This window comes from Lepus europaeus, chromosome 14 (assembly GCF_033115175.1).
Source record: "Lepus europaeus isolate LE1 chromosome 14, mLepTim1.pri, whole genome shotgun sequence".
Taxonomy (NCBI): domain Eukaryota; kingdom Metazoa; phylum Chordata; class Mammalia; order Lagomorpha; family Leporidae; genus Lepus; species Lepus europaeus.
Genome location: NC_084840.1, coordinates 2,253,872 through 2,269,404, shown reverse-complemented (window position 1 = coordinate 2,269,404; position 15,533 = coordinate 2,253,872). Strand labels below are relative to the sequence as shown.

At 58.3% G+C, this 15,533-nt stretch overlaps 1 protein-coding gene across 2 annotated transcripts in view; it reads left to right on the top strand.

Moving 5' to 3' along the window:
* Positions 1-6,689: 6,689 nt before the first annotated feature.
* EDEM3 (ER degradation enhancing alpha-mannosidase like protein 3) overlaps positions 6,690-15,533 on the top strand; it is an 88,390-nt gene continuing 79,546 nt past the window's right edge. For both annotated transcript variants that reach the window (XM_062211496.1, XM_062211495.1), the window contains exons 1-2: positions 6,690-6,792; positions 11,318-11,363. In XM_062211496.1, the coding sequence (XP_062067480.1) occupies positions 6,764-6,792; positions 11,318-11,363 (75 nt within the window). In that variant the 5' untranslated portion in view covers positions 6,690-6,763. The remainder of the gene's footprint in view (positions 6,793-11,317; positions 11,364-15,533) is intronic.

The following is a 15,533-nucleotide window of genomic DNA, read 5'->3' as shown; positions in this document are numbered from 1 at the left end:
GTTCCCAGCCTCTGTAGCTTCAAGTGCCTTACAGAGGAGGCCACTGTAACTTTAAGAAACGGGAAGGACCTTGTGTCCTGTGTTTGCTGCAGGAGAGAGGCTCTGCAGCTCCCCCACGGCCTCCAGGGCAGAAATCAGGCGGGTGCAGCCAGCAGGAGTGCAGGTCCAGGGCGGGAGCCTGGGCCAAAGGAAGCCCCAAGCCAAGGACACGCAGGATTCGGGGCTGAGCACAGATCCAGGACCCGGGTGCTGTCGTGTGACTGTGCCCACCCTCGAGTCCCAGCCTCAACAATGGCCACCTCTCCACAGTAATGACATCATCGTAGCCAGTCCACACAGACCGAATGTTTCCTGTGTGTCGTCTCAATGTCTTCACAGCACCCTGGAGCTTGGAAGGCTACACAGTTCAACCGTCTAGCTCTCCAGGTGCTGTGAGGTAGGTACAACCCCGGCGCTCCTTTTACAAAGGAGGAAGCGAAGGCACCCAGAAACCCGGCCATTTGCCCCAGGTAACGTGGCTGTTAGGCAGCAGTGCTGCTCAGAACCCCGCTGTCCTCTGGTCATCCGTAAGGGATGTTGGCGAATGGTTCCAAGGTCAGCCTGTGGCCACTCCAGCCTTGCGTGTGGGAACTGTGTGGGTACAGATGGGGAATCGTGAGAGGGACCACAGGCCCCAGGTCCCTCTCGGTGAAGGGCATGTGACGTGGCTTTGCTTCTGGAACATGAATTAAAGGGGACAGGCTTCTAAATGAGCTCCAGCCCCACAGTGCCCTCAGCGTCATGATGTCAGAGCGAGATCTCTCCTGGGGCCTGGCTGGGGTCAGCAAGCGACAAGAGAACAAGATAAGTCTGAAGCCCGAGGGGTTGAGAGGCAGAAGAGGCCCTGGGGACGTCCCTGGGGGACAGTGGACCATCTGCTCTCTGCCTTTGCTTTCTTGGAAACAGGGGAGTCCCTCGGTCACACAGGGACCTGGTCCACAGTGCTCACTGGGAACCTCTGACGTGAACTGCTGCTGGCCTTCGAGTTCCCAGCTGTCAACGCAGGGCAAGACTGGGTTCTCAAGACCAGAAGTGTTCTGTAAACCCCTCACACGTCAAACCCCAGGGAGAGCGGAGTGAGGACTGACAAGCTCGCCACTCCCAGAAGCCACGCTGGACTTCCTGGAACAACTTGGGCGGAGGTGCTGACGGGGTCACTGGGCAGCCTCTTCCTGACCAGGCGCGCTCGGCTGGGCCCGGAGCTCCCGCGCCACTGGCACAGCGGAGCCTCTCCCGTGTGTGTGTGTGTGTGTGTGTGCGTGAACTCCTACTGTTCTCTGACACAGCCAGGCAGCAAAGCAAGCACACCTATTGACAGAAGTGACGGGGGGCTGTGCAAACTCTGAACCGGCCAAAGGGCACTTTGTAACGGCTCCTACTTCTCAGCCCCTAGGGGGGCTTCCCTCTCCTCAAGTCTGCACGCATTCTTTTAAGGTCCAGACCCTTACTCCTCAGAGGCTTCCCCCAGGCTCTCTCCCTGGCCACCCGTACAGCATCAAGCTCTCTCAATGTGTTCCCATGTCCTTTTATTTTTTTTTTATCAGTACAAGTATGGGTTTTAAAATAACGAACCCTTTTCCTCATGTCCATAAATTGACCATTATTTCCACCAAGGGGTTAAAACTGGGCGTATTTGGGGCCAGCGCTGTGGCACAGTGGGTTAAAGCCCTGGGCTGAAGCGCCTGCATCCCATATGGGCACCAGTTCCAGACCCGCTGCTCCTCTTCCTATCCAGCTCCCTGCTATGGCCTGGGAAAGCAGTAGAAGATGGCCCAAGTCCTTGGGCCCTGCACCCATGTGGGAGACCCAGAAGAAGCTCCTGGCTCCTGGCTTTGGACCAGCACAGCTCCGGCTGTTGTGGCCATCTGGGGAGTGAACCAGCAGATGGAAGACCTCTCTCTGTCTCTATCTCTCTCTGTAACTCTTTCAAATAAATAAAATAATTTTTTTTAAAAAACTGGGTGTACTTCTGCAACTCACTTTATGAACACCTCCTTCTCACCTCTCTGCGTTCTGCCTGCAGTGTAAAGTCTCCCTACTTTCTAAATCACACTGCTTAATCTACTTACAGTTTTGCAGAAGCCAGTGCAAAATGGACTCAGACACTGGGTAGAAACCGAATTTTAGTGAGGGAGAAAAAGGTGCTTTCTACCTAGCAAGTCAGCAAAAAAAAAAAAAAAAAGTATCTGCCTTCTCATTATACGCTTTAAAAGTGTGGTGCTAGTTTGAAATCAAACAAGTATGCCAGAAAATGCTAAACACTAAAAGCCAGTACTTCTTCAGGTTGGTGTTTCTTAATGATAGTTAATCGTCAACTTTGACTTCTCACAAAGGCTTGGGACATCAAGGAGGTAGAGAACACTTATGGCCAATAACTCACCGCGAATAATTGACTTGACTCCATTTCAGTGTAACTGAAGGTCACTGACTATTCTGCTGTTTGCTCTTAGCCTTCAAACACCAGATGATCGCTGTGACCTTTAGCTCGTGGTGTTCTCCGTGCCACAGCCAAGCCAACTCTCAAGTCTTTCTTTATTTTGCTGGCCTCCTCATCTAGGCTGCAGAGGAGGATCTAGGGAGGAACCAGTGGAGGACTGCAGGTCTGTAAAAAGCACAAAATTAAACACTGAACAGAAATGACTTCACACTGTCCAGAGGTAGATAGAACAACCATGTTATTTCCACTTTACAGACACAGGAACTGGAAGGGGAAAACCCACATTTGCTGAGTATCCATAGCAGGACAGGCCCAGTGCCGGGAGCTTTGGCCCCCACCCGTCGATAAGCCAGTCAGGACCCTGCAGGTGGGCAGTCCAGTGGGCACGGCAGGAGGAGGAAGACGCACAGGAGACGACGGAGGGAGGGGACGGGCTGACTTCCTCCGACCGGAAGGCTTCGTGCAGAAGGAGTCTGAGCTGGACCTCGCTGCGTGGTGGGCATTCTACAAGATGGCGGGAGCGGAGGGGCTGAGGGGAGCCAGGGCACAGAGTGGTTAGCGCGGGAGCTTAGCTGGGCATCGGATCTGAGGGTAGGGCAGCGCACAGGCCAGCGTGCAGAGGACTTGGTGCCCACTCCGCAGTCACGTGCGGGACAGCAGGGAAATCACTCCGGCGGCCACTGCCGCAGCCAGGAAGGCAGCGTCAGCGTGTGACGTGGCGACCAGAGGGACGTGGCCCCTGGAGGAGGCTCTAATGTGAACCCGAGAACACATTCAGTGTGGGCTGTCCTAGGACCGGAGGCGAGGAAACTCCTGCCAGGGTGGTGGAAACGTGGGTCTGGTGATCAGGACAGCTTTCCAGACATCCGATGCTTGGCTGCGTGCAGCAGGAAAACTCAGCAAGGGCACAGCACAGAGAGGTAAAGGACAACATACAAACTGTGGCTCACTAGGCTAATCCTCCGCCGGCGGCGCCGGCGCCCCAGGTTCTAATCCCGGTTGCCCCTCTTCCAGGCCTGCTCTCTGCTATGGCCCGGGAGGGCAGTGGAGGATGGCCCAAGTGCTTGGGCCCTGCGCCCGTATGGGAGACCAGGAGAAGCACCTGGCTCCTGGTTTCGGATCAGCACGATGCGCCGGCCGCAGCGGCCATTTGGGGGTGAACCAACGGAAAAGAAAGACCTTCTCTGTCTCTCTCTCTGTTCACTTAAAAAAAAAAAAACAAAAAAAAAAAAAAAAAAAAAAACCACACACAAACACTCCGAGGGAACAACTGCACAGAGGGGCCGGCGTGGTGGTACAGCAGGTAGAGCCGCCGCCTGCAGTGCCTGTGCCCGGGTGCCTGCTCCACTTCCCATCCAGCAGGCAGCAGGGGATGGCCCAGGTGCTTGGGCTCCTGCACCCACATGGGAGGTCAGGAGGGAGCTACAGGTTCTTGGCTTTGGCCTGGCCCCGCTCTGGCCATTGCGGCCATTTGGGGAGTGCACCCGTGGCTGGAAGACCTCTCTCTGTAACTATGCCTTTGAAATAAGTAAATGCATCTTTTTAAAAAAGTGTCTGAACCGTCAGTCAGAGGTGGAGGTAGGGTGACGGAAGGAAGTGGATTTCCAGGGAGATGGCGCAATGCTGCAAGGCACACACGGAGGATGGCCCAGCTCAGCCCCACCCTCCTGCTGCGGGGTCACAGGAGAGGCAGAACGCTTTTCGGGGGGGTGGGGGGGCTGTCATTTCAGCACGTCAACCCTGCCGAGTTCCCATGGCCCGCCCCCCGGTTCCCCAGACAGCTGTCAGTGTGTGCAGGCCAAGGCTGGTGGGATTCCCGCAACAGGGGTGCTGCTACCTACAGAGTAGAGTGGGGCAAGCCCCCAGGAGCGCCCATTCACGTCCCCTCGCTGTCCGGGGGCTTCTCCTCTGCTCACTACACCCCCACCCCCACCCCCGGGGTGCCTGGAGCCTCGCTCTCCCCAGCCCTGCCCAGGTGTGTGGAGCGGGGTCTCTCCTCGCTCATGCCAGGGTGCCCGGGGCCCTCTCGCTCTCCTCAGCCCTGCCCGGGGTGCCCGGCCCTGCCCAGGGTGCCCGGGGCCCTCTCGCTCTCCTCAGCCCTGCCCGGGGTGCCCGGGGCCTCGCTCTCCTCAGCCCTGCCCGGGGTGTGCGGCGCTGGGTCTCTCCTCATCCCCGCCCAGGGTGCCCAGCCCTGCCCGGGGTGCCTGGGGCTCGCCCTCCTCAGCCCTGCCCGGGGTGCCCGGCCCTGCCTGGGATGTGCGGGGCCTCGCTCCCCCCAGCCCTGCCCAGGTGTGTGGAGCGGGGTCTCTCCTCGCTCGTGCCGGGGTGCCCAGGGCCTCGCTCTCCTCAGCCCTGCCTGCGGTGCCCGGCCCTGCCCGGGGCCTCTCCCTCCTCAGCCCTGCCCGGGGTGCCCGGCCCTGCCCGGGGTGCCCAGGGCCTCGCTCTCCTCAGCCCTGCCCGGGGTGCCCAGGGCCTCTCCCTCCTCAGCCCTGCCTGAGGTGCCCGGGGCCTCTCCCTCCTCAGCCCTGCCCTGGGTGCCCGGCCCTGCCCGGGGCCTCGCCCTCCTCAGCCCTGTCCGGGGTGCCTGGGGCCTCGCTCTCCTCAGCCCTGCCCCAGGTGCCCGGGGCCTCTCCCTCCTCAGCCCTGCCCGGGGCCTCGCCCTCCTCAGCCCTGCCTGGGGTGCCCGGGGCCTCGCCCTCCCCAGTCCTGCCCGGGGTGCCCGGGGCCTCTCCCTCCTCAGCCCTGCCCGGGGTGCCCGGCCCTGCCCGGGGCCTCGCCCTCCTCAGCCCTGCCCGGGGTGCCCGGCCCTGCCCGGGGTGCCTGGGGCCTCACTCTCCTCAGCCCTGCCCTGCCCCTCGCTCTCCTCAGCCCTGCCCGGGGTGCCCGGCCCTGCCCCTCGCTCTCCTCAGCCCTGCCCGGGGCCTCTCCCTCCTCAGCCCTGCCCGGGGTGCCCGGGGCCTCGCTCTCCCCAGCCCTGCCTGGGGTGTGTGGAGCAGGGTCTCTCCTCACCCCCACCCAGGGTGCCCGGCCCTGCCTGGGGCCTCGCTCTCCTCAGCCCTGCCCGGGGTGCCCGGGGCTCGCTCTCCTCAGCCCTACCCAGGGAGCCCGGGGCCTCGCTCTCCTCAGCCCTGCCCCAGGTGCCCGGGGCCTCGCCCTCCTCAGCCCTGCCCGGGGCCTCTCCCTCCTCAGCCCTGCCCGGGGCCTCGCTCTCCTCAGCCCTGCCCCAGGTGCCCGGGGCCTCGCCCTCCCCAGCCCTGCCAGGGGCCTCGCTCTCCTCAGCCCTGCCCGGGGTGCCCGGGGCCTCGCCCTCCTCAGCCCTGCCCGGGGTGCCCGGGGCTCGCTCTCCTCAGCCCTGCCCGCGGTGCCTGGCCCTGCCCGGGGTGCCCGGGGCCTCGCCCTCCTCAGCCCTGCCCGGGGTGCCCGGGGCCTCGCTCTCCTCAGCCCTGCCCGCGGTGCCCGGGGCCTCTCCCTCCTCAGCCCTGCCCGGGGCCTCGCCCTCCTCAGCCCTGCCCGGGGTGCCCGGCCCTGCCCGGGGTGCCCGGGGCCTCGCTCTCCTCAGCCCTGCCCCAGGTGCCCGGGGCCTCTCCCTCCTCAGCCCTGCCCGGGGCCTCGCTCTCCTCGCCTCTGCCCCAGCCGTGCGGCAGCGGCGCGGGGACAGCCGCCTCAGCCTGCCCACCCCAGGGAGACGTCCTCAGGGGCGCGAGCCCAGACGGCTCCCAGGGCTGGCCAAGCGAAGGGGCAGGGGGAGGAGCCCGCTCGGCCGCAGCGGCCGGCCACCAGCGAGCAGTGCACGCCGGGACGGGTTGTCAGCCGCCCGCCAGTGCGCCCCGCCCCGGCCCGCCCCGCCTGGGTCCACGTCGCCCTGTGCCCGACCAATCCCCGCTCCGGCCGCCCGGCCCGGCCCTCTCCGCGGCGGCCCGCATTGGCCGCCTGGCCCCGAGGGGCGGGCGCCGGAAGTGACGCAAGGGTGGTTTCCTTGACTACGACACCGGAAGCGGGGGGCGGTGCCGGCAGCGGAGGGCGGCGGCGGCGGCGGCGCTGGGCGGCTCGGTGGCCTCGGCAGCGCTCGGGCGCCGGCGGCCCCCGCCTCAGTCCTCGGCCGGCCTCGGCGCGGCTCGCAGCCCCTCCGCCCGCGCCCGACGATGTGTCCCGCCGGCCGGGCGTAGCGCGGCGCGAGCTCGCACCCGCGGGATGAGCGCGGCCGGCGGGTGTCCGCGCCTGGCGGCGGCCACGGCGGCGCTCTGCCTGGTGGCGGCCGCGTCGGTGTGCAGGGCGGGCGCCGCGCCCATGAGCAGGGAGGAGAAGCAGCGGCTCGGGTAAGGGTGTGCGGGCGGCGGGGGCGCGGCGTGGCCCGGTGCCCTGGCCTGCTGGCGCCGCGCGTCCGGGGCAGCGCGGGGCACTGGGCGGCGGCGTGGAGAAGCCCGGGCGTGCGGGCGGCGGCGCCTCGGGGCAAGTGCGGTGCGCGTGTCGGCGGGGCGCAGCCCCGGCCCCCGGCTCCGGCCCGCGGGGTGCGGTGCGGGCTGCGGTCGCGCGCGCCTGGTGCCGCCTGGTGCCGCCTGTCCGGTCCGCACGCCCGCAGCGCTGGCCAGCGCGGATGCGGGGAGCCTCGCCCCGGTGCGTGCTCTGACCGGCCGGGGCCGCCTCTCCGAAGCCAGAGCCAGGTGGGCCGCGCGGTGCGCGTTGCACCGTCTGCCCTGAGGCCGGCCTGCACCTGCTCCGAGGTTCCCACAGCCGCAGACCTGGAGGGTTAGCCGGCAGGGTGGGCGTCCCTCCGGCAGGCTCCTTCTGGCTTTTAGATGGAGTCACAGCGAAGCCTGCCCGTGGAAGGAAAAGACCAGCTCTCAAAGCAGCAGGACCAGGCGCTCCGAGTGCCCCGTCCTCCCCGACAGCCGTGACCACTGGAGCGCGTCACCCCTTGGACCCTCCCCGGTTCTTTCCTTTCTTCTTTGAGGATTTTTTACCGAGAGAGAGGGAGAGCGAGCGAGCGAGGAGAGAAAATCTTCCATCAGCTGGTTCGCTCCGGAATGGCCGGAGCTTCCTCCAGTCTCCCACATGGGTGGCGCTTGGGCCATCTTCCGCTGCTCTCCGAGGCCGTTGGCGGGGAGCTGGGGCCAGCACCCACATGGGAAGCAGGCGCTGCAGGCAGAGGCTTAGCCAGAAGGCCACGGCGCTGGCCTCCTCCCTGCCTCCATGAGCTGGGGGTGTGACCCCTGCGGTGGACCCTGGAGTGGAGGGGCGGGCAGTTTCCCGCCGGTCCGGTCCGCTCTGGGGAGATGTGGAGTACCCGGTCTGTTGAGGATCCCCGAGATCTCTGACCCCACTCCCCTGCCTCCCTTTTCTGTTAAGAGTTCTCGTTTGAAGGGGAGGTACTGGATAACTCATCTTTGATGAGAATTAACTTTTTTGCAAAAGATTTATTTATTTGAAAGGCAGAGCGACAGAGAGGGAGAGAGAGTGAAAGATCTTCCATCTGCTGGTTCACACCCCAGATGGCCGAAACAGCTGGGTCTGTGCCAGGCCAAAACCAGGAGCCAGGAGCGCCATGCAGGTCTCCTGTGTGGGGGGCGGGGTGCCTTCAGCGCGGCTTCCCAGGCACGTGTGCACAGAGCCTGGCTGGGAAGAGGAGCATCCGGAGAGCAGCCTGCATGGTGATATGGGATGCTGGCGTCCCGAGCCGTGGCTTAGCCGGCTGCACCGCAGCGCCTGCCCCAGAGTGAATTTTTAGCCGGAAAAGTCCAGCCGAGCCGACATGAGGTTCCATTCTGATCTGGAGTGGCCTTCTCTGCCACGACGGAAGAGTGAGCTACAAATAAGCGCTTGTGGGATTGCTTTTCCCGGGGGGATTTTCAGAAACCAACTCTTGATGCATTAGGTTCACCTGTGGTTTTTTAAATCCAAACAATGGCTTATGATAAGCAGCAGAAAATGTCCCACCCTTTTCCCACCCTCAAACCAAACAGATGAGACGGGCATTGCTAGGAACGGAGAGCAGTTTCCTGGTTGCTGCGGCTGCTGATTTGTGGGTTGTTTGCCTGGTCCTGTGTAGTTGTGTCCTTCATGGAATGCATTGTTTTTGTTTCGTTTTTTAAACGTTAGGGCAGGAGTTTTTGTAAAATTGCCTTTATTTATAAATGGAGTCCAGAATGATCCACTTTCTGTAGATGTTGGCAGATAGTGTAACACTGGAAAGAGCTGACGTACAGAAATTTCTTAAAATGAGCCAAGACGTAATTCCAAGCCGTGGATCTGATGTCTAATACGTTTGGATCCTGTGGTTAGGAAGCCTTATAGAAACGTTAAGACAGTAATTGCTGGCCTGTTGTGGACGCACACAGGACTTTAGGCCTCTGACGTGGAAGTCCGAGCAGCTGGATGTTCCGTGGCCCAGTGTGAAGGCTCTGGCGACGGAGGCCCTGTGCCCTCCTTGGCCGTGATGATTGGCCTCTCATCTCACGACGGCGCTCCCCCGTGGAGGCACTGCCCTGCCCAGTTGCAGGAGCTTCTACCTGGCTAATAATCTTGACTTAATTCCACTTTTCAGAAGGAGAAAGCCAAGCTGCCATCTTCGTTTATTGACACGAGTGCCTGACGGGACAGTGTCTCTGCTTTGTGGGCGGAGGGGCGGGTAGATCGGATTTTAACGATCCTGCTCATCTGCAGTGTAACTGTCTGTAACTTTGTGAAATCACTTGATAAATACTCTCCTTTTTTTTTTTTTTTTTTTTTTTTTTTAAATTTACTTGTTTGAGAGGCAGAGTTGTAGAGAGGGAGAGGTCTTCCGTCTGCTGGTTCACTCCCCAGATGGCTGCAACAGCCAGAGCTGAGCTAACCTGAAACCAGGAGCCAGGAGCTTCCCACGTGGGTGCAAGGGCCCAGGCACTCAGGCCATCTTCCACTGCTTTCCCAGGCCATGAATAGAGAGCTGGATTGGAAGAGAGGTAGCCAGGACTCAAGCCAGTGCCCCTATGGGATGCTGGTGCCGTAGATGGAGGCTTAGCCCACTACACACGGCGCCAGCCCCCATGCGTCTTCTGTCACACGTGGATAAACTTACCAACAATGAGTGTTTTAGCAAAGCTGTTATGGGATCTTGTTTTTAGTGATCAGGTGTTGTTCAGTGAAGACTGTGTATAAAACATTGTTGGGGTTCAGTTACTCAGTTGATGAGTGTGGGTGTACTTGATTATTATTAGCCACCATTAGTCGGTGTCAGCCAGGACCTGGAAGTTAGTTCTTTTCTGGTAGCTTCACGACTATCAGTAGTTGATCATCTGTGATTACTTTGTTAACTTGAGAAGCCCAGACTGAACTCCCATTTCCTCAGTCACTGCCCAGGTGCCCACAATGGACTGAAGCCAGGAGCTGGGAACTCAGTCCCAGGCCTCCCACAGGGTGGTGTGGACCCAGGTCCTTGAGCCATCACTGTGGCCACTTGGGGTCTTCACTGAGGGGAAGCTGGAGTCCGGAGCCAGAGCCAGGCCCTGTGATCTGGGACACGGTGTCCTAACCGCGAGGCTGCGCTCGCTGCCAGGCCTGCAGTTTTGGAGGTGGTACTGCAGTGTGGCAGGAGGCGTCATGAGACGTGGCCTGTCCTCTTCACACCTCCTCATTCGTGCCGTTTTGGCCTTCTCTGGCCGTAACGTTGACTTCTGTAGGTTTTCCTGCAGAGCCCCTTGACGTGCAGCGCTGATTTCTGAGCCCCAGCCTTGCAGGTGTTGAGTGGAAGTCTGGGGTGGGGAACAGTGTTCTGTTGGCGCAGCCTTCTCGGAGCCCTGGAGAGGCAGTTAGCCAGACCTGGGGTCTCTTTTGGAGTGTGAGTTTTCTCGTAGAGGTGAATACCATTGGATTTGTGACAGCTGTTTGAGAGAGCACAGCATGACATAAAATACATCTTTTGAAATAGTGACATACTAACAAATAGGCAACAAGCAGGCATTAGTTTGAGGAAGGCAGAGGCTGGAGAACATGGTATTTCATGCCAGCCCACCCTCACCCCTTCATTTTTTTTTTAGAAACCTTTTATTTAATATAAATTTCATAGCGGTTCTTCCCCCCCATACCCACCCTCCCACCACCACTCCCTCTCCCATCGCACTCCTCACCAAGATTGATTTCTAATCATCTTTATATACAGAAGATCAACTCTATGCTAAGTAAAGATTTCAACAGTTTGCACCCACAGACACACAAAGTATAAAGTACAGTTTGAAGGCAAGTCTTAACGTTGAGGACAGAGGTCCTACATGGGGAGCAAGTGCACAGTGTCTCCTGTCGTCGATTTAACAACCAGCGACACTCTTATCCATGACGCAGTGACCATCCCAGGCTGCCGTTGTGAGCTGCCAAGGCTGTGGAAGCCCTCTGAGTCCACAGACTCCGTCATGGTCCAGACAGGGCCGCAAGCAGAGTGCAGGTTCCCTCCCCCCTTCAGAGAAAGGCACCTCCTCCTGTGACGGCCCCCTCTCTCCCCTGGGGCTCACTCAGACATGCAGGCTGAGCAGCATGGGCCAGTGGCTGGAGGCTGCCCAGCTGGCCCCTCCAGGATGGACGTCCTCAGTGAGTGGTTAGGCGGCGCAGCCGTTGTGTTCCAGGAACAGGCTTGTGCGGTTGTAATGTGAATTGTGCATGAGCGACCAGGAGTGGAGCTTGGGCTGGCGGGCGTGGCGGCTCCAGGGCCTGTCTGCTCACTGATGTGGCTTCCTCACCCTGTGTATGTCCCTTCTGACGCAGCGTTTCGTTTGTTTTTTATTGGTATGTTTTCGTGAAGGAGAATTAACTTTTTGAAAAGACAGTAAATAGAATATACTTAACTGTTTTCCGTTTCTGCTTTTTTAAAATTAGGAATCAAGTGCTGGAAATGTTTGATCATGCCTATGGTAACTACATGGTAAGTGGAAGCGTGTCTTTGCGTGCGATCTCTGGGAGCTGCCTGTTGTGTGAGCACAGCCACCTGGACGTCTGACCCCTGGGAACCAGCGTGTCTTTAAAAAGAAGGACAAACGTGCGTAACAGCGCGCTGCTGAGAGTAGACCTCGGGGAACCACTGCTGAGCCGCTAAGAATAAGCTGAAATCAAGTGATGGAACGCAGTGTTCACTGAGTGCTCTATGTGACTAGACGTCGTGGACAGAAACAAGAAGACACTGACTCTGGCTTTAAGGGCGGTTATTCTCTTAATTTAAAAAGAACTATTTATAGTATTACTTTATATATGTTATGAAGAAAAGCAGTGCTTAAAGAGAAGTGACCTCTCGGTCTCCGTGCAGGGTGTGTCCTCGGGGGCCCTGCACCGAGTGTGCTGCGCTCTGCCCTGTGGGGCGCCTGTTACCAGGAGTGCCGAGAGCCCACTGGGGATGAAGCCACAGTTTCAGTTTCACGCTATGAGAGGTTTAGAGGTTCTGTATAGCAGTGTCAGCGAAACAGGAGGCATGTTTTAGAATTCATGAAAGTTTGGCATATACATTTGTGTAATTTTGAAAAAAAAATTAATCAAATTATCCAAAGAATTATTTCTTGTAACCTTGGTTTTACGTTTTAAGATATGTGCACTGATTTGTGTGTGTGTGCATATGTGTGTGTGTTTACAGCCTATAAAATATAGTTGAGAAAAGTTTGACAGAGAACTAACTTTAATTCTGCGTTACATATTTTTCAACTAATTCTTTGAATCCATTTTTCATTGTCTGTGAACACCTAAATATGTATCTATACTTTATGCATTTTTGCTTTTTAGAATGTTTCGTATTTGACAGTCTGTTTCCTTTCATATTGAACATCTGGTAAGAGCACATTTTGAGCTCCTAATAGATGTTTTCAGATATGATGGTGGTGATGTTGTGGATATGACTGTACCAGAAAAGGCCATGTTAAGGTCATTTTTTAAGCCCTCGGCCATTCTCTTTCTTTCAAAATCGTGTTTCCCTTATCCCTTCAGCTGGGGCAAAGTGTGATGATCAAACCTAGGCTAATGGTTGTGAGATGGCCAGGTGGATCCGTGCTGTAGTCTGAGCCACACGTGTCTCCTAAGGGTTCACTCGGTTCCACAGTTGAATGAAACCCGTCCAGCCGCGAGTCACTGCCTCTCGCTGTGAAGGAGTCTGCGTCACGCGTGGCAGCTTCAGTGTCTTTTGCTTTGCTGACGACCAGCAGGGAGTCCCATCCCTGCTTTTCCTCCTGCTGTGGAGCAGAGGAGTCCCTGGGTGTGCGAGGGCAGGCAGAGGGCAGCCCTGGAGGACTTCCTGTCCCACTTCCCGCTGACTGGGGAGCTCCGTGCTGCAGCTGACCGCACACAGGAGCCGAGGGGGAGAGACGTTAGCTCAGACACCAGGAACTCCCGGAAGTGGCAGCGTCATCCCTGTTTCCTGTGGGCCGTGCCCACCTGTGGTCTGCTGTAGTGCAGGTGAGGCCACTTGTCGCAGTTCCTGGTCAGTGGAGTGACGGGAAAGGTAGAGCAGTGTATTTTGGCACATAAAACCCTAAAATTCGTGCACAGAAGCAGTCTTCAAAGAAGTTCATGGAAAATGTATTAGGAAAACAACTGCATGGATTTCCAAGTCCTTTTGCGCCAAATAAGCGTCGTTGAGCTCCGTTTCCCATGAACTCTGTGACGCTCCCTGTTTCACGCGGCCCAGCTTTTGTGCGGCTTGTGCGGCTTGTGCAGCGCGCTGTGTTCAGTCTGTGTGAGTCCGTGAGCCGAGGCTCTGTGTGGGGTCCACACCCCCGCTTCCAAGGTCTCTGGGCGAGGATCCACGTGCCTCCTCCTTGCTACCTGCTGTCAGTTGGACGTGTTTTCTAGTTTGTGTGCTCAGAGACAGCGCGGCCTTGGTGTGGCACAGAGGTGTGCGGGTTTTAGAGCCCTGTCTCAGCTCGTCGCTAGCTGGAGGCCTCGCGCAACCTCAGCCCTCTGAACAGTGTCTGTAGATGGGGTGGGCATGGCCGCAGCAGTTACTGCAGACTGTCCGGTCTCGGGGGCTAGGGCCTTTCCCTCCCTCCCTCCCTCCCTCCCTCGTCTGTTAACTGAGAGACAGGGAGAGAGAGCTTCCATCTGCTGCTTTACTCCCCAAGTGGCTGCAATGGCCAGGGCTGAGCCAGGCTGGAGCCAGGAGCTTCATCCGGGTCTTCTTCGTGGGTGGCAGGGACCCAAGCACTTGGGACATCTGCTGCTGCTTTCCTAGGCCATTAGCAAGGAGCTGGATTGGGGGGTGGAGCAGCTGGGATTTGAACCCGTGCCTCTATGGGAAGCCTGCTACGACGCAATGCCGGTTCCCTCCTTAGTTCTCAGTAAATACATCCTTTATGTGTCCTGTGCCCAGCAGTGTGCCTGGAACGTAAGTGCTTATTGTTTTAAATTTTTTTTTAAATTTGCATTTGGTTATTGTGATGTGTCTGCCTTTTAAACTAAAAGAAATAGTTCAATAAATTTCATTAGAAGTTCATTCGGAGAGGTTTTCAGGGCACATGAATCTCTTTGCGTTGTACTCAGTGCTGAAGTAACTGAAATGCTTGCTACATGGGGAGTTTTTAAGGAATGATTATAGCTTTTCCTCACTTCTCCCTAGACCTACTGGAGGGGGAGAGGGAGAGAGAGAGGTCTTCCATCCGCTCATCCACTCCCCAGTTGGCTGTAACGGCCGGAGCTGTGCCGATCTGAAGCCAGGAGCCAGGAGCCTCTTCTGGGTCTCCCGCAGGTGCAGGGTCCCAAGCCATCTTCTGCTGCTTTCCCAGGCCACAGCAGAGAGCTGCATCGGAAGTGGAGCAGCTGGGACTCGAACTGGCGCCCGTATGGGGTGCCGGCACTGCAGACAGCGGCTTTACCCGCTACGCCACAGCGCCGGCCCCTGCTAGTCCTTTCTTGTACTGCTCTCCAGCCTAGGATGCCGTGAGAACAGTTCCAGTGACCTTCTTAGTTCCCAGGAAAACAGTGGCGTTTTCCTCAGGCAGGCAGCATAGAGGAATTACAGATAAGAAGTCTGGGCTTGGAGCTGGCCACGCTAGCGTGGCTCTGCCTCAGTGGGACCCAGTGGGACTGAGCGAGTTTCTCATCGCTGGCAAGGCTGGCTGCCTCCTGGGCTGTGCTCAGCCCTGCACACGAAGCTCCACCTGGACACACGTTTCCTGCTGAGGGCTACTCCTGCCCTCACCACTCGACCTTGAAATTGCCCCGAAAGGCCTTCCCGGCTTCCGCTGAGGACGTATCGCACGTTGTGCCTGGCACTCGAGGCACACACGCTTTCTCTCCTGTGCCGGGGAGCTTGCTTTTTCTTCTATTAAAGAAAGAGTAGGTCTGTGAGCGGCATTTCTTAACGGCAGTGTCTGAGCTCTAGGAGGGTTACTGTGCTGTTCTCCCTGGAGTTACAGCTAGGGATTCCTGGTTGTCGGTCACTGGCCTGTGACCCTAGCTGCTGTGTCTGACTGGCCCTCTCCCCAGGCCGGCTGCGATTGCCCAGTGAGTTGCACAGATGGCTTTCTCATTTCTCCACAAAGCATGACATTTGACGTTGTTTGGGCAGTTCTTGTGGGACCTTACCTGACCCCAGGCCACAGCACGGTCAAGGCTTCCCTTAGCGGGTTCTCAGTACTTGTACTGAGTTCTGCTCGCAGGCCATAGATGGGTGGGGCCACCCAAATGCAGGGCCTTTTTGGATACGCGCGCTCTGGTGTTTGTCTCCCGGTATTTTTCCTTCTGTGGACACCTCGGTTATAACTGTTGGGAGCAAAACTACTTGAGTAGACCCCTAACCATTCCAAGTCAACTTGAGCGGAATTGGTGAACATAGTTCCTTTTAAGCTTGATTTTTGAGAGACAGTCTCTCATTCTACCCAAGCATGGCTTCCTGTGACTCTCCGTGTTTGTTTTTCCCTGGTCATGCTTCTCCCCTCCCCACCGCGTGTCTTCTGGGGTGGTGAAGCACGTGCAGTACAAGCTCAGCACCTCCGCTGTTCCAGAGTGCGCAGTGTGGCAGCACGCAGGTTCTCTCCGCGCTCTGCGCCCGACCGGGGAACGTTCTCATCCCAGCCGAAGCCACTCCGTACCAGCCGACTCTTTTTAATTGTTTGTT